Source organism: Hyperolius riggenbachi, chromosome 7 (assembly GCF_040937935.1).
Source record: "Hyperolius riggenbachi isolate aHypRig1 chromosome 7, aHypRig1.pri, whole genome shotgun sequence".
NCBI classification, from domain to species: Eukaryota; Metazoa; Chordata; class Amphibia; order Anura; family Hyperoliidae; genus Hyperolius; species Hyperolius riggenbachi.
In genome coordinates, this window is record NC_090652.1 from 95,611,645 (window position 1) to 95,634,576 (window position 22,932).

The following is a 22,932-nucleotide window of genomic DNA, read 5'->3' on the forward strand; positions in this document are numbered from 1 at the left end:
GGCAGTTCCACCTCCTCCCCTCAGCTCAAAAAGAAAAAGGGGTGAGGAGTCAGAAGGATCGCAAATTTCTGAGGAGGAGGGAGAAATCTCCTCCTTTGAAGAAATATCCGCTGAGGATACTGTGGATAGATCTGATACGCATCAGAAATTTGCTTTTTCACCAGAACTTATGAAAGAATTATTGTCTGATATGCATATTGCCATGGGAATCACTATTGAAAAAAAACCTTTGACGCCCTTGGATCAAATGTACGAGAGCTTGTCAGACCCCCAGACTTGTTTCATCCCAGTCCATTCCTCTTTAAAAGATATGATTAGGAAGGAGTGGGATGATCCGGAGAAGAGGGCCTTTTGGCCCCGTTCCTTATGTCGTAGATACCCGTTTTCTGCGGAAGACCAAAAATTCTGGGGTAATTCTCCCAAGCTCGATCCATCTTTTTCGAGGGTATCAAAGAAGACAGCTTTACAGTTTGAAAATTTTGGGAACTTAAAAGATCCCATTGATAAAAAGACTGACAATCTCTTAAGAAGGGCTTGGGAGTCTTCTTCCCTAACATTTAAACCCTCAGTAGCCTCTACGGCAGTGGGTAGGTCCTTAAGAACCTGGCTAGCAGAAACCCAGGATAAGATAGCTGCGGGAGTCCCTAGAGAAGAGATTCTTAAAGACTTCCCTAGGTTGTTTAATGCCACCAATTATCTCACTGATGCGGCGGATGATACAGTAAAGCTAACAGCCAGAACCACGGCCCTGGTTAATTCAGCCAGGCGTGGGGTATGGGTGAAAACTTGGCAGGGGGATAACTCTTCCCGTTCTAAGTTATGTGGTTTACCATGTGAAGGAGAATTCCTTTTCGGTTCTAAATTAGAGCAAACACTAGAAAGAACTGCAGATGCGAAGAAAAATGTTCCCGCGAAGAGGAGGCCCTTTCAATCTAGGCGTTCCTTTCGCCCCCCCTAATAAACCAGATCCAGACCCTAAAACCTCCTCTAGAAGGAGATGGGGGCCCAATAAACCACAAAGAGGCAGGTCTAGCCTTGCCCAAAATCCAAAACAAACTAAACAATGACGCCAGGCTACCAGTGGGAGGAAGGTTATCCCACTTCTACGAGCTGTGGCGTCATCTCCTTCCTCACAATCAATGGATGGAGACAATTGTGTTAGAAGGTTATACCATAGAGTTCAAATCCCCACCTCCGCTAAGATTCTGGATAAATCAGGAACAGAGGTCTCGAGTACAGAGATAGGCCCTACAAAAGGAAATTTCAGCATTGCTACAAAAAAGAGTAATCAGGGAAGTTCCAGCATGTCAAAGAGGACTGGGGTGTTATTCCCCGATATTTCTGGTAAAAAAGCCTCAAGGGGAGTTTCGATTTATTCTCAACCTAAAAATATTGAACAAGACCGTAAGGTACAGAAATCTGATATCGCAACAGTTCCTGAGATTTGCCACTTGCGTTCAGGGAGAGGTAAGACACTTCCAATTTAACGCATTACCTTTTGGCCTGTCCTCGGCCCCGTGGCTTTTCACAAAGCTTATGTCTGAAGTATTAGCAGTGTTGAGAACTAAGTCAGTAAATGTTTTAGCCTACTGAGATGATTTATTATTTTGGGGTGACTCAGCAGATTCTGTAAGAGCACAGGTAGATCTTTCCCTCAATTTTCTGCAGTCTCTAGGGTGGCTAATTAACTGGTCCAAGTCTTCCATTGAGCCCAGGCAATCTATGGAATTTTTGGGGTTGACTATTTCAACTGTGGATGAGAAAGTATACCTACCTCACAGAAAGATATCTGCCATTCTAAATACTGTTATTTCTTTTCAGGCAATGGGTTCGATCAGGTTGAGGAAAGCCATGTCGGTCCTAGGACTACTAACCTCCTCCTTTCCAGCAGTCCAATGGGGTCAGTTACATTCCAGAATTCTTCAAAAATGGATTCTCAGAAACTGGAACAAGGACATTGCTTCTCTAGAGAGGAAGGTATTAATTCCATACTCAGTGAAAGCATCTCTCAGGTGGTGGCAAGATCCTGTAAGACTGTCACAAGGTCGACTGTGGTGCTTTCCAACACAAAAGACTCTGACAACGGATGCCAGCTCCTGGGGGTGGGGAGCTCATGTGGACGATCTTCCAGCACAGGGTCCTTGGTCAAATCTGATGAGGGGGAGATCATCAAACAGCAAGGAGTTACAGGCTGTATGGAAGGGTTTACATTTCAGCAGTCACATTAGTCAGTGTCATGTTCTGATACGCACAGACAACAACAGCGTTGTAGCATATGTCAACCGGCAGGGAGGAACGAGAAGCCAACTATTAGAAAAACAGGCGTCCAGAATCCTTCACTGGTCCGAGGCCAATCTGAAATCCATCAGAGCAGTGCATCTGAAAGGGACAAGCAACCATCTAGCGGATTATCTAAGCAGATCTGTGTTGAGGCAGGACGAATGGTCCCTGAATCTGGAAGTGTTTCAGATCATCAGTTCAACATGGGCTCAGGCATCTGTGGACCTGTTTGCAAGAAGAATAAACGCAAAATGTCCAAAGTTCTGTTCTCTGTACCCTCAGGACAAACCATGGGCAATAGACGCTTTCTCGCTGAATTGGGGGTCAGAGCAGATGTATGCCTTTCCCCCGCTATCCCAGATATCGAGGGTTCTCAGCAAAATTTGTCAGGACAAAGCACGAGTAATTCTGATAGTTCCCTTTTGGCCAAAGAGACCTTGGTTCAGTCTTTTACAGAGATTAACAGCAGATGCTCCATTAATGTTGCCTCAACGTCCGGATTTACTCCAGCAGGGTCCAGCGTTCCATCCGAACCTACAGCAGATGCATCTCTCTGCATGGAACCTGAATGGAACATCTTAAAGGCAAAGGGTTTCTCGGATAGTCTTTCGGAGATCTTAATTCAGAGTCGCAAGAAGGTCACTAGAGTTATATATCAGAAAGCCTGGAGAATATACAATGAGTGGTGTAGGGATAAAAAGATGGACATCCATTCATCCACTTCAGTATTGGAATTCCTGCAGTCAGGATTTAGAAAAGGTTTAAGTATTAGTACTTTGAAAGTACAAACGGCAGCAATTAGTGTTTTTTTACAGCGAAAGTTGGCTCAGGAAGAATTCTTTGTGCGTTTTTTCCAGGCCCTGAAAAGACTACGACCTGTAGTTAGGCCAAAAACCCCTACTTGGGATTTGAATATTGTATTACAGGCTATGTGTGATCCCCCGTTTGAACCTCTAGATCAAATCTCCGAAAGAATGTTGTCTTTGAAGATCGCATTTCTCATAGCAATTACGTCGGCCAGAAGGGTAGGCGAATTGCAAGCTTTATCAATTAGGCCACCCTATTGTGTTGTCACGGATGATAAGGTTACTCTACGCCCAGATATAGCCTTTCTTCCTAAGGTAGTTTCAAAGTTTCACAGATTGCAAGAAATCTTTCTTCCTTCCTTTTGTGAAAATCAGTCAAATGATAAAGAGAAGCGTCTACATTGCCTGGATGTCAGGAGATCTTTGCTTCACTATCTGGATAGATCCAAAACTTGGAGAAGAACGGATGCTCTATTCATACTTTTTGGAGGAAAAAATAGAGGTTTACGTGCATCTAAAACTACTATTGCCAGATGGATAAGACAAGCTATTTCCACAGCCTATCAGTCGCAAGGAAAGACTGTACCAACATCTGTCAAGGCTCACTCTACAAGAAGTGTCTCGACATCCTGGGCAGAGAGGGCTGGGGCTTCCATCGAGCAGATTTGCAGAGCGGCTACCTGGTCCAGCCAAAACACATTTGTAAAACATTATAGACTTAATCTTTTGACAAGTGGTGATCTGTCTTTTGGTAGAAAAGTTCTACAGGCAGTAGTCCCACCCTAGTTATTCATCTTGTTCATCGTCTCAGAGGAGGGGTGCTGTCCCAGGGACGTTCTGGGAAAGACAACACTTACCTTCGGTAAAGTCTTTTCCAGTAGTCCAGGGGACAGCACCCCTACTTCCCACCCTATGTGGGATCTATTAAGAAAAGAAATTATGCAAGCACAGTACGGTGAGTCCGGGTCATCTTTTTTACTTACTGGAGAACATCTGTGAGTGGCTTGTATTTATGTCTGCTGTCCATTATGCAAATTTATTTTATTAATAGCTTCCTGTCCAGAAGTGGGAGGGAGACCTAGTCTCAGAGGAGGGGTGCTGTCCCCTGGACTACTGGAAAAGACTTTACCGAAGGTAAGTGTTGTCTTTTTAGCTAACCTATCCTGTTGTTTTTAGTGTTCACTGTCAAATGTAAAAGGAATGTGATGTGAAAAAAGAAAATAATATTTCTGCTGGTTTCCATTTTTTACTGTTTTTCTGTGATGCCAAGTGACATCACTTCTGTTCCTTTTTTTTTTTCCCAGCTCAATGTTAGTTTACTGCTTATTTTACAGATTATTGTCATTCCCACAGCAAACATGACCTATATAACAGGTTTACATCACTGTGTAAACACTTCAAATGGAGGGATCAAACCTTCTGGTCATAGTGTCCTTATCTTATCCGAAATGGGAAGTTTCTGTTATTTGCATTTTGTGATAAGCTTGTTACTGTGGCTACAAATAAAAAAGACTTCACACAATCCTGTTGCCACTGCACAGTTCAGCGTAGTTCAGCAAAGGCACACAGACTATGTAAAAAATCAAAAATTAGTGGACATATAGGCACCTATTTTAGAAAAAAAGGGGTTTATATTTATACATTTAATTGTATAAAGAGCAGAATAGAGGCACTCTGAAACCAGCTCCCAAGTCACACTGCATTCCAAAATATTGGGGAACACTCTCTCTCTCTCTCTCTCTCTCTCAGAGAGAGAGAGAGAGAGAGAGAGAGAGAGTGTTCCCCAATATTTTGGAGAGAGGAGGTGATAGGAGACAGCCTGCTTGCAGCCTCCCTGCTAACCTGTATTGCAATGTGTGGAACTTTAGTCTCTTCCATTCAGTTTTCAACTCCTGTGTATTTGTGCTGCAGAAGCACTTGCACAACAGTGTTCTACCTAGAATTTTTTTTTCCAGCCGGGTGGCATGAAAAAGTGGCCGGGTAAGGTGTGACGGGAGATTGCAGGGCCGGCGCTTCTTGGCTTACCGCATAGGAGGAGAATGAAGAGGTGAGCCGATGACAGCCGGGTTCTCCCCAAAATTAGCCGAGTGCTCACCAAAATTAATTAGATGGAACATCCGGCTAAAAAGCCTGATGAGAACACTGCACAATGTGTTACTGTAAATTGTCTGACAAGTCATTACTGCAGCGGCAGCCTTATATAAGCTAGGTGCTGCTTGCTGTCTGAGCGACTGCCTTTTTGACTGTTAATGCAAAAATGTTTAAGCACTGTATCCTTACCCAATAAAATTCTTGACTATAGGCTGTGTGTTCATAGGCTGTAAATAATCATTGCCCTACTTTTTTTTTTATATCTTTCAGTATTGATGTTTATTATTGGGCGACTCCAGATTTTATAGGTACCTAATTATCTGGTTTACTAGAATAGATGGTCAGGGATATGCCTGCTGTCTGATTGTTGCACTGCCAGTGACCACTGGAGGATACTAGCCAGACTCCTGAGCAGAGACGGGATTAGATATTCACAGGAAATCCATAGCGGTTGCTTAATAGCAGCCTTCCTTTGTGAGCAGATATGCTGGTATACTGTTGGTTACACTACACATCCATGTTCTCTCTAGTGCCTTTTGGCCGGCGCTCTGTCCGGCTAATTTAGTTCCTGGCTGTCATCTTGCGTTACATTGTGAGATGTGATGGTGAGGGACATATCAGTGGCAGCAATGGTGCTACATTGTGAGATGTGGTGGTGAGGGACATATCAGTGGCAGCAATGGTGCTACATTGTGAGATGTGATGGTGAGGGACATATCAGTGGCAGCAATGGTGCTACATTGTGAGATGTGGTGGTGAGGGACATATCAGTGGCAGCAATGGTGCTACATTGTGAGATGTGGTGGTGAGGGACATATCAGTGGCAGCAATGGTGCTACATTGTGGGATGTGGTGGTGAGGGACATATCAGTGGCAGCAATGGTGCTACATTGTGAGATGTGGTGGTGAGGGACATATCAGTGGCAGCAATGGTGCTACATTGTGAGATGTGATGGTGAGGGACATATCAGTGGCAGCAATGGTGCTACATTGTGAGATGTGATGGTGAGGGACATATCAGTGGCAGCAATGGTGCTACATTGTGAGATGTGGTGGTGAGGGACATATCAGTGGCAGCAATGGTGCTACATTGTGGGATGTGGTGGTGAGGGACATATCAGTGGCAGCAATGGTGCTACATTGTGAGATGTGGTGGTGAGGGACATATCAGTGGCAGCAATGGTGGTGCGTTGTGAGATGTGGTGGTGAGGGACATATCAGTGGCAGCAATGGTGCTACATTGTGAGATGTGGTGGTGAGGGACATATCAGTGGCAGCAATGGTGGTGCGTTGTGAGATGTGGTGGTGAGGGACATATCAGTGGCAGCAATGGTGCCCAAACATTTGGGCACGCTAAAGCCCAGAAGCCGTGAGCAGGCAGTATAATTCTAAAGTGCGGGACGCTGAGCTCCTTCTGTTGACAGCTAGCTAATCACTGGCAAGAGTACTGTGTCCCTATAGCTGGTAGCGCGCACTAGGGGTGATCAAAGAGATGCAAGTTCATTTCCAAGTTCATGCAGGATTGGGTACATTTGTATGTAAATCTATGCAGCTTTAAAATGGACCAATCACTTTAAACCTTGGTGGGACTTGATTGGTCCATTTTCAAGCTGCATACATTTGCATACAAATGTACATAATCCTGCATGAACTTGGAAACCTTTGCCTCGCATTGATCATCCCTAGCACGCTCTGACTGGGTGGAGTGGGAGGAGCTGAGCGGCCCCTGTTTGTGATAAGGCTGCCTGACTGAGGACTAATTATGATTTGGGGGGGGGGAACTATATTTGGACTATAATTGCAAATAACAGTACATTCATAAGCTATGGTCACCAGGGCCGGTTCTAGACTTTTTGCTGCCTGAGGCAGTTTAGTGAGGATGTGCCCCCCCCCCCCCATTTTGATAATGATCGCATAGCACCCCATAATTTACTATGCTTAAGTAAGAGGTATACGGTGGCTGCCATATTTATTTATTTATACCAGTTGCCTGGCAGCCCTGCTGGTCTATTTCTCCAGTAGTATCTGAATAACACCAGAAACAAGCATGCAGCTAGTCTTGTCAGATCTGACTTTAAACTCAGGGCTGCCAGGCAACTGGTATAAATAAATAAATATGGCAGCCACCGTATACCTCTTACTTAAGCATAGTAAATTATGGGGTGCTATGCGATCATTATCAAAATGGGGGGGGGGGGGCACATCCTCACTAATCTGCCTCAGGCTGCAAAAAGTCTAGAACCGGCCCTGGTGACCATAGCTTATGAATGTACTGTTATTTGCAATTATAGTCCACTGCTGTCCTGACTAAGGAGGAATGGAGTGGGTGAGAGTGAGCAGTTTGTGTGTCACAGCCAGCCAGGCTGCTATTGTGTTGAGCGGCAGCATGTCATGTGAGAACATTAAAGGGGAATTGAAGAGAGAGGTATATGGAGGCTGCCATGTTTATTTCCTTTTAAGCAATACCAGTTGCTTGGCAGCCCTGCTGATCCTCTGCCTCCAATACTATTAGCCATAGCCCCTGAACAAGCATGCAGCAGATCAGGTGTTTCAGACTTTAAAGTTTAAAGTCTGAAACACCTGATCTGCTGCATGCTTGTTCAGGGGCTATGGCTAATAGTATTGGAGGCAGAGGATCAGCAGGGCTGCCAAGCAACTGGTATTGCTTAAAAGGAAATAAACATGGCAGCCTCCATATACCTCTCTCTTCAATTCCCCTTTAATGTTCTCACATGACATGCTGCCGCTCAACACAATAGCAGCCTGGCTGTCTGTGACACACAAACTGCTCACTCTCACCCACTCCATTCCTCCTCAGTCAGGACAGCAGTGCCACCTCCTCCCTTCTGCTGTGCAAGTCAAATGAAACACTGCTGCTCTCCTGCCTCCCCCCTTCTCACTCACTGTCAGACTCCTCACAGGGCACAACAAGCTGCTTTTTCCCCATTGATTATCTCTTCACCTCGCTCTCCTCTTGCTGGGCCTCCTACTCTGACTGCATGCTGTTAGTGTAAACACACAGTACAAAAATGCTGCCCCTGTAATCTCTGTGCCCGATGGAAATGTTTCACCTTGCTTCATGAGAGAACTGGCCCTGATGGTCACATCAGTACAAAAATAAAATAAATCAACCGACGTATATCATAAATACAGAAGTAAATAAATAAATACATGCAAGAATCAGATCAGTTATAATTAAAGAGCAGTTTCATCTAAAAGCAGATATTCTGATATCTATAACAGCTTTAACAATTTAGCAGTCAGTCATAATTACAGATTTCTACCAGCAGGTGGTGCTATTGTACAAATATGTTGTTGATTATCATATATTCCTACTTTTTCACTTTTGTGTAAACATAGGGCCAACTCTCCCAGATTTGTTTGAGCATACAATTTATATTTTCTCCCAGTGATTGCTTAAAGTGTAACTGTCAGGCATAAAATCAATTCTTTATTTCTATCTGGTAAACAAGTAATAAGGATGCTAACCAGGAAATCCAAAAGTTAAGAGCACTATTACTTTTGATAAATGATAATTCCCCAGTTTACCTGACATGTTTGGTACACACGAAATTTGGTACACAAAAAGGAAGTTGCAGGGCATGCTGGATTGTCCTCTTTGCTTCTGTACTTCCCCTCAGACTTATGGTGTGTACACACTTGAAAGATTAATGAAAGATCACAGACCAATTTTACCCCCTTCCATGTAGTATAGACTAACCAGCAAGCTCATGGTGACCCAGAACTCATTGGAATGTGTAAGGGACTACAATGGTCCTAAAAGCCCCCTTACTAAGATGTTAAGAAAAACAAAAGTTTGCTTTCCTAAAACAGAAAGAATTTGCGATAATTCAGGTTGGAGTGAGCTTGAGATATCTCCCAGGCATCACTGCTGAATATATGCAAATTAACTATTGTACCCTTAGAAGCTAATTTGCATATATTCAGCAGTGATGCCTGGGAGATATCTCAAGCTCACTCCAACCTGAATTATCGCAAATTCTTTCTGTTTTAGGAAAGCAAACTTTTGTTTTCCATGTAGTATGAGAGCCATACTCTACACAGTCTATTCTATGGAGCTGAACTCTCCATCAGACAGAAATCTTTGCAAGATGCTGCACACAAAGATGCTGTATACATGCAACAGATCAGTATCTGCAAAAGATCCGTTCCTGCAAAAGATCCGTTCCTGCAAAATACATTCATAGTCTATGATATCTGCAGATGTTTTTTGTTTGTTTGCCAGCAGTAGATTTGCAGCCCAGTTTTGCCTATTTTTTTTTAAAGGGCACTCGAGGTGAAAATAAACTAATGACATAAACAATTGTATCTATTCTCCTTCTCCTAAAAATGACTTTTTAAGATATTCCACGGTTTTATTTTATATTTTAAATCTACTTTTTACGCGTTTACCGTTTTATGGTTTTTGCTCAATTACACATTCATTAAAGTATGCCAGAGCTAAAATCTATCAACCATTGACTCTTTATCTGTTTCCTGCTCTCAGAAGCCATTCTCTGCTAGGAAAGTGTTTTATAGTTGTAATTTCTTATCAGTGAGGGTCACACTGTAGTCTGACCCAGTCCTGAATTAGACAGGAACTGCCACTTACATACCTGATGTTTAACACTTTCAGGCAGAAAAAGAAAAAAAAAGGAACCCAGCATAGTTATTTGTGTGCTAGGCTCTATACATACACATGTCTATCTCATCATGTCAGCTCGGGTATCCTTTAAAATCACACTGCGATCAGAAAAGCTCTTGCAGGGTGCACCAGTCCTAAGATATGTTTCTTCAGTCTTTCAAAACCTTTTACAACAAGTACCAGACCACAAAAAAAGCTGCAGGAAGGTTAGTGAAACCCTAATCTTACACCTAACAACTTCTGGCATTTGGCCTGCCTTCGAGTGGCAGGAAGTCCTTACAGAATACAGGTTACAGAATTTGGGTTATCTATATACCATGGAAATTAGCTCAGCTCGCAAGAGAATGCCGATGCTCTAATAATACCTGTTATGTAACCGTAAGGTACTCCTAAAAAGAGCTGAGATGCATTACGATAGGGACTTCTTGTGACGGCTCGTGTCAAGTACTTCAAAATGCTTTTTGTTTCAGGAGAGGAAATTGCACTTTTTGTATATTTTTAGTCAATGTGAGTGAAGTGAAGATAAAATAGAAAATCGTACAGAAAGTAAAAACAAAAATATCCAAATCTTTATTTAAAAACTTTTATAAAACACAAATTTACAAAAAAAAGTAATAGTTTTTTGTTCTGCTTTGCTTTCTATTAAAAACTGGAGACAGTAAATTAGATGTAATTAATTGCAGCCCACTTGCAAATTGTATGCAGGTTGGAATTCAGCCAATCAAAAAGGAAGTACGCAGTGGCGTAGCTAAGGATGGGATAGATCGTTCAATCAAGGTAATATCATGTATGTGCACCTTGAAACTTTGCAACATAATTAGACTTCTGAAATCTAAGGCTTGGTTCACACTGGAACGCCCAACCGAAGCAGACAGTGCAGTATCCGCTCTGGTGGGCGTTTTGGAATCTGGTGGCGTTCCGCCATAGGCTTCTATAGGAAATGCATCCACTTGTCCAGAAAAAAAACATGCAGGTAGAACATTGTTATTAGATCTGTTCATGTGGGAATGGATCCTATTATTGGCAGGATCTGTGAACACTTGCATCACTGATCTGGCACAACGGACAAAAGAATTGCCATTTTGTAGTGTGAACTGAGCCTAAGGCTATGCAGGTTGCTGAATGTGAATGCACTGCCCATACAATTGTTTGGGCACTTTCACACAGGGGCATAACTACAAATCATGGGGCCCCTTCAGCAAAACTATGATGGGGCCACCAATCTTTACACCGTTTCCCTTGCCTTCCCCCTGGTGACTCACAGCCTGGGGGCCCATCTCACAAGGGTCATAAAACTAGTGCGGACATCGTGGCTCCAGGCACCACAGCTTCCAGCATGTCACCACCACACCCAGAATGCCCCATAGAGATACCACAGTGCCCAGCATGGCACCCATCATGCACCTCCTGCGGTAACTTGAAACAGTGGATGTTGTGGTCGCTTATTTGGGTATGACTTCTTATGAGGTATGCTGCATTTTATTTCTCTCTCTATTAATGCAGAGGAGGGCTTCACCCAACATTTTACTGGGAGGCCTACTTAGACCGTTGTTAAGTTCATGTAAATTTGGATCCACCCATGACCACAACCACCTTCTGCTGTATGGCCACACCCATCGGCTAAAGTGCCCAAAAGTGCCCCGGAGCTCTTAGGATCCTAGCAAGGAGGGATCAAAGTTCAGTTGTTGGGTTTTTACTGAAGTTTTAATTTGGCTTTGTAACCCCTTCCGTACCAGCAATCTCTGGCCCTTTAAAGTGGAACTGAATACTGAAAAAAACCAGTGTTTTACTTACCTGGGGCTTCTGCCAGCCCCTTACATCCTTCCTGTCCCGTGCCAGTCCTCCAGGATCCTTCGTTCTCCTGCCACCAGCTAGTTTTATCGTCGACGTAGCAAATGTGCCTGCACGCCCCCAGGCCACGCGTATCTTTCTTTGTGTTCCTGCCCGCAATAGCGTCCTGCGCTATTAGCACAGGACGCCATTGCGGGCTGGAACGTTAAGAAAGATACATGTGGCTTGGGGCGCGCAGGCGCAGTTGCCGTCGACTTACAAGTCGACGGTATGACTGTAACGAAACTAGCTGGCGGCGAGAGAATGGAGGATCATGGGGGACTGGCAGAAGCCCCAGGTAAGTGAAACACTTTGTTTTTTTTTCAGTATTCAGTTCCACTTTCAGGACCAGAGACTGCTGGCTTAAACAAAGGCATCCCAGGGCCCCCAACTCCTTAATCTCTAGTTATCTGGCTTGCAGTCCATGTATCCACTTTTCTTATTTCTCTCTGCTTCGAACACAATAGGAGAATAATAGCTTAGTGAGTTGTGCGCCCCCTCCTACACTGCGCCCTGAAGCTGGAGCCTATCTCGCTTCTGCCTGGGCCCGGCCCTGTATGACCCTGTCATCAATGTGAGTCAATGTGATTGGCTCACAGTGATCACGGGGTCAGGAGCCAATGAAATCGGATCCTGACTGGCTCAGGGAGCTCTGGCGGGAGTGCAGCGGCGAGAGAGCAGTGCAATCGGCGGGAGCGTGTGGTGGGGAGGATTGAAATCTACGCCCTGGAAGACATACCAGGTTCCAAACAGGGCATAGATTTCACTCCGCGCAGTCTGGAAGCAGTTCAGAGATGAAACTGTAATAAAATATATTACATGAAACATTTATGCTTAAAGGGGCACTATGGCGAACAATTGTAAAATTTAAAATATGTGCAAACATAGACAAATAAGAAGTATGTTTTTTACAGAGTTAAATGAGCCATAAATTAATTTTCTCCCATGTTGCTGTCACTGACAGTAGGTAGTAGAAATCTGACAGAAGCAACAGGTTTTGGACTAGTCCATCTCTTTATGGGGGATTCTCAGGGATTTATTTATTTTCAAAAGCACTTAGTGAATGGCAGTTGCTCCGTCCAACTTCCAAAAAACTGTGTCGCGAGCAGGGAAGCTGGCCAGCATCATTGATTAAATCCTTTTTTAGGGAATATCTTTATAAAGAAAAAAAAGCCTTGCTGAGAAGCCCCTATGAAGAGATGGACTAGTCCAAAACCTGTCGCTTCTTTCAAATTTCTACTACCTACCGTAAGAGACAGCAACATAGTAGAAAAGTAATTTATGGCTCATTTTACTCCTTATTTGTCTATGTTTGCACATATTTTACATTTTACAATTCGCCATAGTGCCCTTTTAAGGCCTGGTTTACCCTAGATGCTGAAACATCTGATACATTTTAAGGCAACTGAGTACCTGGACCTAACAAAATGAACCTTTCAATAAAGGAGGTGTGTAATATAGTGTACTATTGGGGGGGGGGGGAAGCTAAAACTGCAGTGCTATATGGGGAAGATGATAAACCCCATTTTCAGGTCCAGGTGCTCTGGCTGCTTTAATTGATTAGTTGTTCTGCAGGAGTGCATTATAAAAAAAGCTTTCAGTCAAAATGTATAGATGTAAACTGAGCCATAGGGAATCATGGACATTTCCTTCCCCTGGGCTGCACATCAGTTGTCCGTTTAGCTATAACTGATTTAGTGTAAGCCAGCACTTAGGCCTGGTTTACACATAAATCTGCAAATTTCCGGTCCAGTCCAAAACTGACAGGACTGGACTGGACCGAAAATGTACAGATTTATGTGTGAACACAGCCATAGAAATACATGCAAAACTGATGCCAAGTGTCAAAAACTGATAGGACAGGACTGGATGCCTTTTTATGTGTGAACCAAGCTTAAGCATCCCGACTCTTTCTGTTCAATAAGCCAACACCTATTCAGTAAGGAGTCCTTGGGCTAGACTCCCTAACACTGCTACTGCCTACAGAGCGCATCCCAGTGGCTGCAGCTCAAGCACTTTAAGTCCACCAGGAGAAAAGCGCAATATCAATGTTATTTGTCTTGCCTTGTCTGGGTATATGAACATGAATTCATATGCATAGATCCACTACAGGGTCAAAGCGGATAAGAGGGAAAGAAAGCTGTTTGGATGAGAAATAACAGAGCTGAAGACAGCATTGCATTGCTTATTTCGAAAGGAGCAAAGGCAGAATCTGGTGTCAGACAGGATAGATGTCACTGATACAGAGCTGGGATTTGAAGATCAACATTTAAGGAAATAATAAAAACTATTCTAATAACAGGCTGTTGGATTGTAGGTTGACCACAAGGAAAGCAAAACTGCCACAACGGGAACATATTTAAAGGACAACTGAAGTGAGAGGTACCGGTAAATGGAAGCTGCCATATTTATTTCCTTTTAAACAATACCAGTTTCCTGGCAGTCCTGCTGATCTATTTGGCTGCAGTAGTGTCTGAATAACACCAGAAACAAGCATGCAGCTAATTTTTGTCATATATGACAAGAATATCAGAAACGCCTGATCTGATGCATTCCTGTTCTGGGTCTACGGCTAAAAGTTTTAGAGGCAGAGGATCAGCAGGACAGTCAGGCAACTAGTATTGCTTAAAAGGAAATAAATATAGCTGCCTCCAAATCCCTCTCACTTCAGTTGTCCTTTAAGACGACCCAGATTGTAAAACCAGAACCTTCCATGCAAAGCGCTTTTACAGCTCTACTACAATCAGCGGGAGACAGGGGCATAAACTCAACCACTGGCCCGTAAATCATTCCACTTTTGAATCTCCATCCCGCCTCTGCCAAACCTCTGTGGCATTTTTTCTTCTAAAGTTTTCCAATACTTTATGGTCACCCCCACCTGTCGCATTGGCCCGCCTCTAATTTGGCAGCTGCAGCCTAACAGCCCACACAGCTTGGTTGCGGCAGTCTTGCTGGGGGAGGGGGGGTCGGCAGTATTTTAGGAGAAGAATGATTTACAGAGTTTATGCCCAGTCACCTGCCGATTGTAGTAGAACTGTAAAAGAGCTTTACATGAAAGGTTTTTCATTTTACAATCTTGGTTTTAACTTTCAGAAGGGGTTTTCCACCTTCTGCTGTGTTAACAATTAAAGTCGTTCTCCCGTACAGAACCTAGACATTCTATTTTCTTTACAGGTAAGTCTATCATCCTTGGAGATGTAAATCAGGCAATATATCTCCCTACTTATTGGTCAGACACACCTGTTTAGAGTCAGGACTAGAGAAGGCATTTGAGGCTTGGAAAATGCTTTCAGGTGATAAGTTACAAATGACAAAAATGTTTTAAAAGGTAAGAATGACAAATGTTTTTCCTGGTCAATGCCCAATCCAATGACATTCCACAGAGTTCTCCATTAATCAGAAAGGCAGTGGATGGATTCATAACCACCATATTTCCTTTTCCTTGGATCCTCTCCTGGTTTACACATGTGAACACCTAACAGGTGGACCTTCTGCAGACAGAAGATATTATCCAGAGAAGAAGTCAAGAACTGTAGTCAGCCGTAACGTGCCACAAATATAGTGTTCCAAGCATGACGACAGCCCTCAGTTCTGCTGTAGTGAAAACAAGCAAGGATTCTTTTCTACTCCAAAGCTAAACAATTGTCCCACAAGGAATGAGGTCCACAGAAGCAGAGGGAGCCTGGTCTTCAGAAGACGGATGGTACTCCAATGTACTAAAGTGCAGCACTGGCCCAATAAGGCCACACTTCCCTGGCTGGGCCTGGATCTTTAATGGGCCTGCAGCAGGCCCAATTTCTTTACTCCATGTTGAGCTGTTTTGAAACTTACTGAAGCTCATTAATATTCAGCTGATGATAACTCTCTGTGTGCATTCATCTCCATGCTGGTGTAGTTTTCAGGGGTCCTGCGGAGATAAGGAACAAAACAATAAACTAACAGGTTTAGCTTCAGAAGAACTATGACCATCATTTTCATCATCAAATGTCTATAACCAGAAAACCTCTCAGAAGATGCTGAAAGGGAACAAGCAGATAGTTGTGTGCTGTTGTACTGTTGCTGTTTGAAGGACTCGCAGGGACCACTAAGTTCCAAATGGCAGCCTCTGTTTGACACTCAGCGCAGTTACTGGGTAACGAGTAACTGCATTATGTTGTTTGTAAGAAAAGAAGTGTAGACCGAGAGCCCAATATAGTGTAGTAATTCAGGTATTAACCCTCCTGGCGATCTATTAAAAACTGCCAGGGGGTAGCGCAGCAGGGTTTTTTAAAAAAAAAATTTTTTTAAATCATGTAGCGAGCCTAGGGCTCGCTACATGATAGCCGCTGTGCAGAGGCATCCCCCCACCCGCTCCGGCGATCTGCGATCAGGAAATCCCGTTTAGCATGGAGTGGAGCGGCGATCGGTGTGCACACGCAGCTAGCAAAGTGCTAGCTGTGTGTAGCAAAAAAAAAAATTATGAAAATTGGCCCAGCAGGGGGTTACCGCCAGGAAGGATAAGATAAATATTATGCAATAGTTGACAATATACTCACAAGTGTGGGTTACCACAAAGGTAACCTCTGTAATAGCAGGTAGGGAGAATTATGACCTGACCCCACTCGGGTTTAAGAAGTCGCTCTCTGTAGACAGGAAAGAAGACTGGCTCGCACCCCTCCACCTGGGGTGGACTAGATAATGCTGACATTTTTGAATAGAGGCGCCAGAATAGGATGGGGAAGTGGTGGACTAACCTCCCTCAAACACGTACAATGATCTGTTATTTTTTTTATCAAAAAATAACATTTATTATAAAATACTCCACTTGCAACGCGTTTCGCGGGCACAGCCCCGCTTCATCAGGCAATAACCGGAGAAACTAGAAGAAAACAATGCCAGAGAATGCCCCACTAAGACTTATGTCAGATCAAAAACATAGTCATATTTAAAAAACCATAAGGCGAGATATAACTCATCAGTGTGTGAATCACCGTCAAATAAAATGACATCTGTCATCAAATATTACATGCTATGCAATAATATCGAACTACATTCATAAAGTCGTTCGGAAAATCAGTCATATAGTGCATTGCTAGCAAAAGACACAGTAAAGTGCAGTGTGCTGATATCAAACAATTAATTGCTGTCATCTGCATACATATACTGTATACATAGATCTACACAATTCATCAGTATTATCTGCATAACTTATTTGTATAACAAAAGGAGGCTCCAGAGCAAAAAACAGGTTTGTAATAAATATTGAGGTGCATAGTGCTAGTATTAGACCATAAACTATATTTACATGATTTTGCAGATTAGTGTCCCAAGCTATTAAGGTGCATCGTGCTGGTGTTTGACTAATAAATTAACGCTATATTATTGTTTGACAGACAGTCTATTTGACGGTGATTCACGCACTGATGAGTTATATCTCGCCTTATGATTATTTAATTATGAAGATTCAGTAGACTCTGAGTGACACACCTGAAACAAGCATGCAGCTAATGCAAAAAGGATGTTTGTCAGAAACATCTGATCTGCTGCATGGTTGTTCAGGGTCTATGGCTAAAAGTATCAGAGGCAGAGGATCGGCGGGACAGCCAGGCAACTGGTATTGTTTAAAATAAATACATCAGCCCTTTAAACTGTTAAATAGCCACATCATCAACATTACAGTCAGGATATAGGCATTATTTTGAAGGAGGTCAGCAATGGCAGCCTGCATATTTGTCTTCTAACAGGAGTCCTTTAAAAATCCAATGACTTGTAACATTGGTCACTAAGACATCTGGAACCGTCCGTTCACTTATGTTGTCTATAAGATGCTAATAATACTAAATTGATGCGAATGTTAAGGAAGGACATGTTTTGCTAATTTTTTTGCTGCTTGACAATCAAATTGCATCATCTGCTGCAGTGGATTGGTCTATCTCTAAATTGTGTAAATGTGCATAAAATTAGCATAAAGTATGCATCAACTCAGAATTATTAGAATCCTACTGACTATCCCTACAATTCACCATTCAATTGCCTAAGCTTAGGCGATGCTCCACAACTCAAAGCTAGTGCTTAAACTGAACTGCAGGATGTTTCCATTGTCTCGACTCACCTCCTGCGCAGGTAGATTATGAATCCTACAGCTCCACTTACGATTAGCAGCAACAGCAGCACCAGAAGAGAGACCTGCCACACTTTAAAGGATGCTGACAGAGGGAAACAAAAGACACTTGTTAATGAAATGCTTTTAATGCGCTCAGCTTGCCACTCGCAGGACTTCCGCTTGAGTAAGCATGCAATTTATAATGGACTGGAGACTGGGCAACAGAGGTGACTAATGACAAGCTAATGATTCCAACCTGCAGGCAAGTTTAAACTATGCAGCAATTGGGCCAATTAAAATGCTCAAGAATTGAATTTGATTGGCCCAACGCCAAGCTATGTACAATTGCCATTACATTTGCATGCTAGAGAGTACTCCACTAAGTGGTCAAAGGCCATAAGCCGGCAGCATTCAGACATCCCAAGCATAGATGAATGCAGCACTTAGTTAACTCTGCCAAGACACAAATAGCAGCCAACTGGTGAACAAGCACCTTATCAGTAACATCAACTACACAGAAGATTGACTCTGTGGTGTTCATGGTGTTCAACATATTTTTAAAGACATGGGCCCATATGCAATTCACTTTTTTCCTGAGTTTTCTTTTAGGAGATAATTTTCATATTCTTGTAACGATCGGTGTCAGCACACAGAGAGAATCTGATTATTGGTGATCTGCAATATCACCAAGAATACAGATATATACCTGATTATTAATGATCTGCAGAATCACCAATAATACAGATATAGCTAACCTCTGGACACCTATGTAATGTGAGTGTTTGGTGCAACAGTTATGACTTTGAGTGGGACCACCCGAGGAGCAGGTGGTCTTTGGCCGTGTGGAAGTTACCTCCCTCAGATAAGTGCAGAGACCTTTCAGCAGCCTGAGACGTCCAAAGGGGTGAAGCCCCAGGCTGAATAGCAGAAAGGCCCTGAGGCTAAGTGACACCTAAAGGTGGGCGTCACAAGCAGGTCTGGAGACTAATCTCTCAATGGAGAGGGATAGCTCTCAAGGTCGGGCAGGCCAGGTCGGCAACACACGGGCAGATAAGGTACAGAGACAGAAGGCTGATTCGGAAACCAGGGACAGGCAGGATTGGCAACAGGATATCAGATATGCGTAGGTACCGAATCAGAAAGCAGAGGGATAGTCAAGAATGCAGTAGGTCATAACAGATATCAAACAATGCCTAGTCTTGGGTGTGAGGTCCGTGGTCTCTACACCCTGGAACTAGTCTGAAGTATAATATGATGGTAACACAGAATCCCTAGTCTTGGGTGTGAGGTCCGTGATCTCGACACCCTGGAACTAGTCTGAAGTATAATACAATGTTAACACAGAATCCCTAGTCTTGGGTGTGAGGTCCGTGGTCTCGACACCCTGGAACTAGTCTGAAGTATAACACAATGATAACACAGAATCCCTAGTCTTGGGTGTGAGGTCCGTTGTCTCGACACCCTGAAACTAGTCTGAAGTATAACACAAACAATGATAATACAGAAGTAATTTGGCTCAGTGTGAATTCCCAGGTCCTCCTGGTTCAAACACACTGTGGGATCTGACTATGGTCTGAGTGCTTTCAGGTAAGTGTTCGCAACGGCAGACAACTTGAGACTGACCAGCAATAGGTATATATAGAGCGGCGCTCTCCGGCGCCACCCACCGCTGATCAACCAATGGCCACTAGTTCTGGGATCAGCTGACCAACCTGGTCAGCTGATCCCTTCTCGTTTGGCATAAAGGTTCTGCCTCTCAGTGCGTGCGCGCATTCCTCAGTCTGTGTGCACTAACAGGCCCAGCCACCTCAGACGCACTCTGCTGCGTGCAAACCGCCGCGCTGGACACGGAATCAGCTGCCTCGCCGCCAGTCTGCGCGGCGGCTTCTCTGCAATCTCTTACAATTCTATTTAGAATAACTTTTCTGCACTTTGCAATTGAAAAAGCAACAAAAAGTAGGTGGAAAAGTACTGGCAAAACTGTCTTTAGTATTTTCCTGGTTGCTGGTGATTTCATGTATGAAAATATCGCTTAGGAGAAAACTCATGAGAAAAAGTTAATTGCATATGGGCCATGGTCCCCGTGGATTGAGTATAGAGGAAATAATGCCTCAAACCTAATGTACTAGATCAGCACTGTCCAACTTCATAGGTATGGAGGGCAATTTTTTTCCAGGGCTAGCTACAGTGAATGGGGTTCTTGTGGTACCAATATTGGGATAAAATATATAGATGAAATGCTGGACTGATATACAGTTGTGCTCATAAGCTTACATACCCTGGCAGAATGTATGACTTAACCTTTGTTTTATAGAATGATATGAATAACGCAAACATTTTTCTTTCACTCATGTTTAGTGGTTGTCTAATGACATTTATAGTCAAACAACTGTTTACTCTTTTTAAATCATAATCACTACACAAACTACCCAAATTAACCTGCTCAAAAGTCTGCATACCCTGGGGATTTGGCCTAATAACATGCACACAACTTGACACAAACCGCTTTTAATGGCTATTAAAGGTAACCTCCTTCACCTGTAATCTGTTTTTTTGTAATTAGTGGGTGTGTATAAAAGGTCATTGAGTTTCTGGACTCCAGATAGACCCTTCTATCTTCCATCCAGTGCTGCACTGATGTTTTTTGGATTCTAAGTCATGGGGAGTGGAAGATTATTGAGAAATGGAAAATTATGGGTTCTGTTAAAACCAAACCACTGTCAGATAGACCAACTAAAATTTCAGCCACAACTGCCAGAAAAAAAATGATTTGGGATGCAAGGGAAACCCTACAAATAACTTCTGGTTAGATACAGGACTGTGATGTTACAGTTTCAAGATGCACAATAAGGAGGCACTTGAAAACAGTTGGGCTGCATTGTCCAGTTGCCAGAGAAAGCCAGTACTATGCGAATGCCACAAAGTATCGTGCTTACAAGATACCAAACAGCAAAGAGACAAGCCTCAAACCTTCTGGCACAAAGTCATTTGGAGTGATCAGACTAAAATTGAACTTTTTGGTGACAACCATAAAAGCTACATTTGGAGAGAAGTCAGCAAGGACTATGATGAAAGGTTCACCATGGTGGTGGAGTGATGATGTTTTGGGGATGTGTGAGCAAGTTATCAAAGAATACTAGAAGAAAATTTGCGCTCATCAGCCAGGAAGCTGAGCATGGGACATACTTGGAAATTCTAACATGACTGATCCAAAACACATGGCCAAGTCGACCTGTCATTGGCTACAGCAAAATAAAGTGAAGGTTCTGGAGTGGCCATGTCGGCCTCCTGATCTCAATATCATCAAGCCACTCTGGGGACACCTGAAACGTGCAGTTCATACAAGACAGCCCAAGAATTTATGGGAGTTGGAGGCTTTTTGCCAAGAAGAATGGGCAGCTTTACTGTCTGAGAAGATAAAGAATCTCATCCACAAGTACCACAAAAGACTTCAAGCTGTCATTGATGTTAAAGGGGGCAATATACGGTATTAAGAATTGGGATACCTAAACTCTTGATCAGGACCATTTAGGTAGCTTGTGTAGTGATGAGATTTAAAAAGATTAAACACAGTTGTTTGACAATAAATGGCTTCAGTCAACCACTAATCATGATTGGATGAAAAGTTTTTGTGTTATCATTCCTATTCTATGAAAGATCTGTAAGTTGTCTTACATTCTTCAAGGGTTTGTAAACTTATGAGTTTAAAGGTGGCCATACACTGGTCGATGTGCCATTAGATCGACCAGCTGACAGATCCCTATCTGATCGAATCTGATCAGATAGGGATCGTATGGCTGCCTTTACTGCAAACAGATTGTGAATCGATTTCAGCCTGAAACCGATCACAATCTGTTCAGCTGCTCCTGCCGCCTGTCCCCCCCCCCCGTATACATTACCTGAGGCTGGCTCCCGGGCGTCTTCTCCGCACTGCACCGCACCGCACCGCTGTTCTTGCTCCATCCCGGCGCTTCCTGTGTTACTCCGTGACCAGGAAGTTCAAATAGAGCGCCCTCTATTTCAACTTCCTGGTCACCGGAGTGACACAGGAAGTATAAGCGTACACTGGGACATGCGGAAATGCGGTGCAGCGAGGAGAAGAGGACCCCGGAGCCAGCTTCAGGTAATGTATACATGCTCGGATCGGGCCCGAATCGTACGCCGCAAGCGACGCGCTCCTACCGCCGGGCGATCGAGGGTAATTTCCCGCACGGCGCGATCGACGGACCGATCCGATTTCGGGAGGGAATCGGATCGGTGGGTGCGTTTAGCGCAAGCGATTGGCAGCAGATTCGATCCCAGGATCGGATCTGCTGTCGAAACGGCCGTGAATCGAGCCAGTGTATGGCCTGCTTAACTGTGTCAAGTGGATTTGCTTGTGATAACATTCAGGCAGGGGTCACACTTGTCTTTCAGTTTCTACACTTTTCAGAAAACTGACAAGTGTGACCTCTACTTTACAACAGCTAATGTAATTTATAGAGAAAACTGACAAATTGCGCAAGATGTCAGTTTTTTTTCTGCGCGCGAAATCTGCATTCAAGTGTGACCTAGCTCATTGATTAACATGAGTTCTCAGTTGAAAACAGTTTTTCTGTGCAGAAAACGCGCACGAAAGCCGACAAGTGTGACCCCTGCCTCAGTGTAATAATACATAAAGTAACTTTTTGAAGTGTGTGTGTGCGTGTGTGTAAGAAAAAATCCTGTGAACCCATGAGTTGACAGTGTAAGGAACTGATATTATCATCATCCATCATTTCTGGCTGTGCACTCATCTAGATTGTACTATAAATAATCAGGGATTGGATGTCTCCCTTTGGCCCCATAATGAAATCATGTAAGGAGCAGAAAGACAGAGGTCAAGGCTTCCAGCCAAATAGATGACTATCCTGCTTGTGAAAGGTCACACAAGAAGAAGGTTATAAAGTTAAAGGGGCAGATGACATGTAGTCGTCAATCCACAATACAGTCTGCTGTTACTGAATGTGTATTCACTGAGGGTCTGAAGCAGGTTTGCATTTAAGCATCTTTAGAATTTTAAACATGCAAAATGAAATTACACAGCTGGCCATACAGTATTAGCACTAGAGATGGTCAATGAATGCAGTTGGTGCCAAATTGCAGTAATTCTGCTGGACAATGGACCAAACTGAAATTGACCTTATTGGGACACCATTGGTCCATTTTTAAGCTGCATA

At 43.4% G+C, this 22,932-nt stretch overlaps 2 protein-coding genes across 8 annotated transcripts in view; one reads left to right on the forward strand and one right to left on the reverse strand.

Annotated features, from left to right (window-relative positions):
* LOC137524479 (uncharacterized) overlaps nucleotides 1–22,932 on the forward strand; it is a 128,483-nt gene that overhangs the window by 30,210 nt on the left and 75,341 nt on the right. Inside the window, exons 5-6 of one of the 5 annotated variants that reach the window (XM_068244395.1) lie at nucleotides 10,528–10,599; nucleotides 15,036–15,572. In XM_068244395.1, coding sequence (XP_068100496.1) covers nucleotides 10,528–10,599; nucleotides 15,036–15,131 — 168 coding nt within the window. In that variant the 3' untranslated portion in view covers nucleotides 15,132–15,572. Of the gene's footprint in view, nucleotides 1–10,527; nucleotides 10,600–13,753; nucleotides 13,820–14,826; nucleotides 14,889–15,035; nucleotides 15,573–22,932 lie in introns of those variants that run through there. The other 4 variants (XM_068244396.1, XM_068244397.1, XM_068244398.1 and 1 more) reach the window with 4 other exon arrangements.
* Nucleotides 12,919–22,932, reverse strand: part of LOC137524478 (uncharacterized) — a 110,634-nt gene continuing 100,620 nt past the window's right edge. For 2 of the 3 annotated variants that reach the window (XM_068244391.1, XM_068244390.1), the window contains exons 14-15: nucleotides 17,744–17,837; nucleotides 12,919–15,559 (exon numbers count right to left, since the gene is read on the reverse strand). In XM_068244391.1, coding sequence (XP_068100492.1) covers nucleotides 15,493–15,559; nucleotides 17,744–17,837 — 161 coding nt within the window. In that variant the 3' untranslated portion in view covers nucleotides 12,919–15,492. The remainder of the gene's footprint in view (nucleotides 15,560–17,743; nucleotides 17,838–22,932) is intronic. The other variant, XM_068244392.1, reaches the window with a different exon arrangement.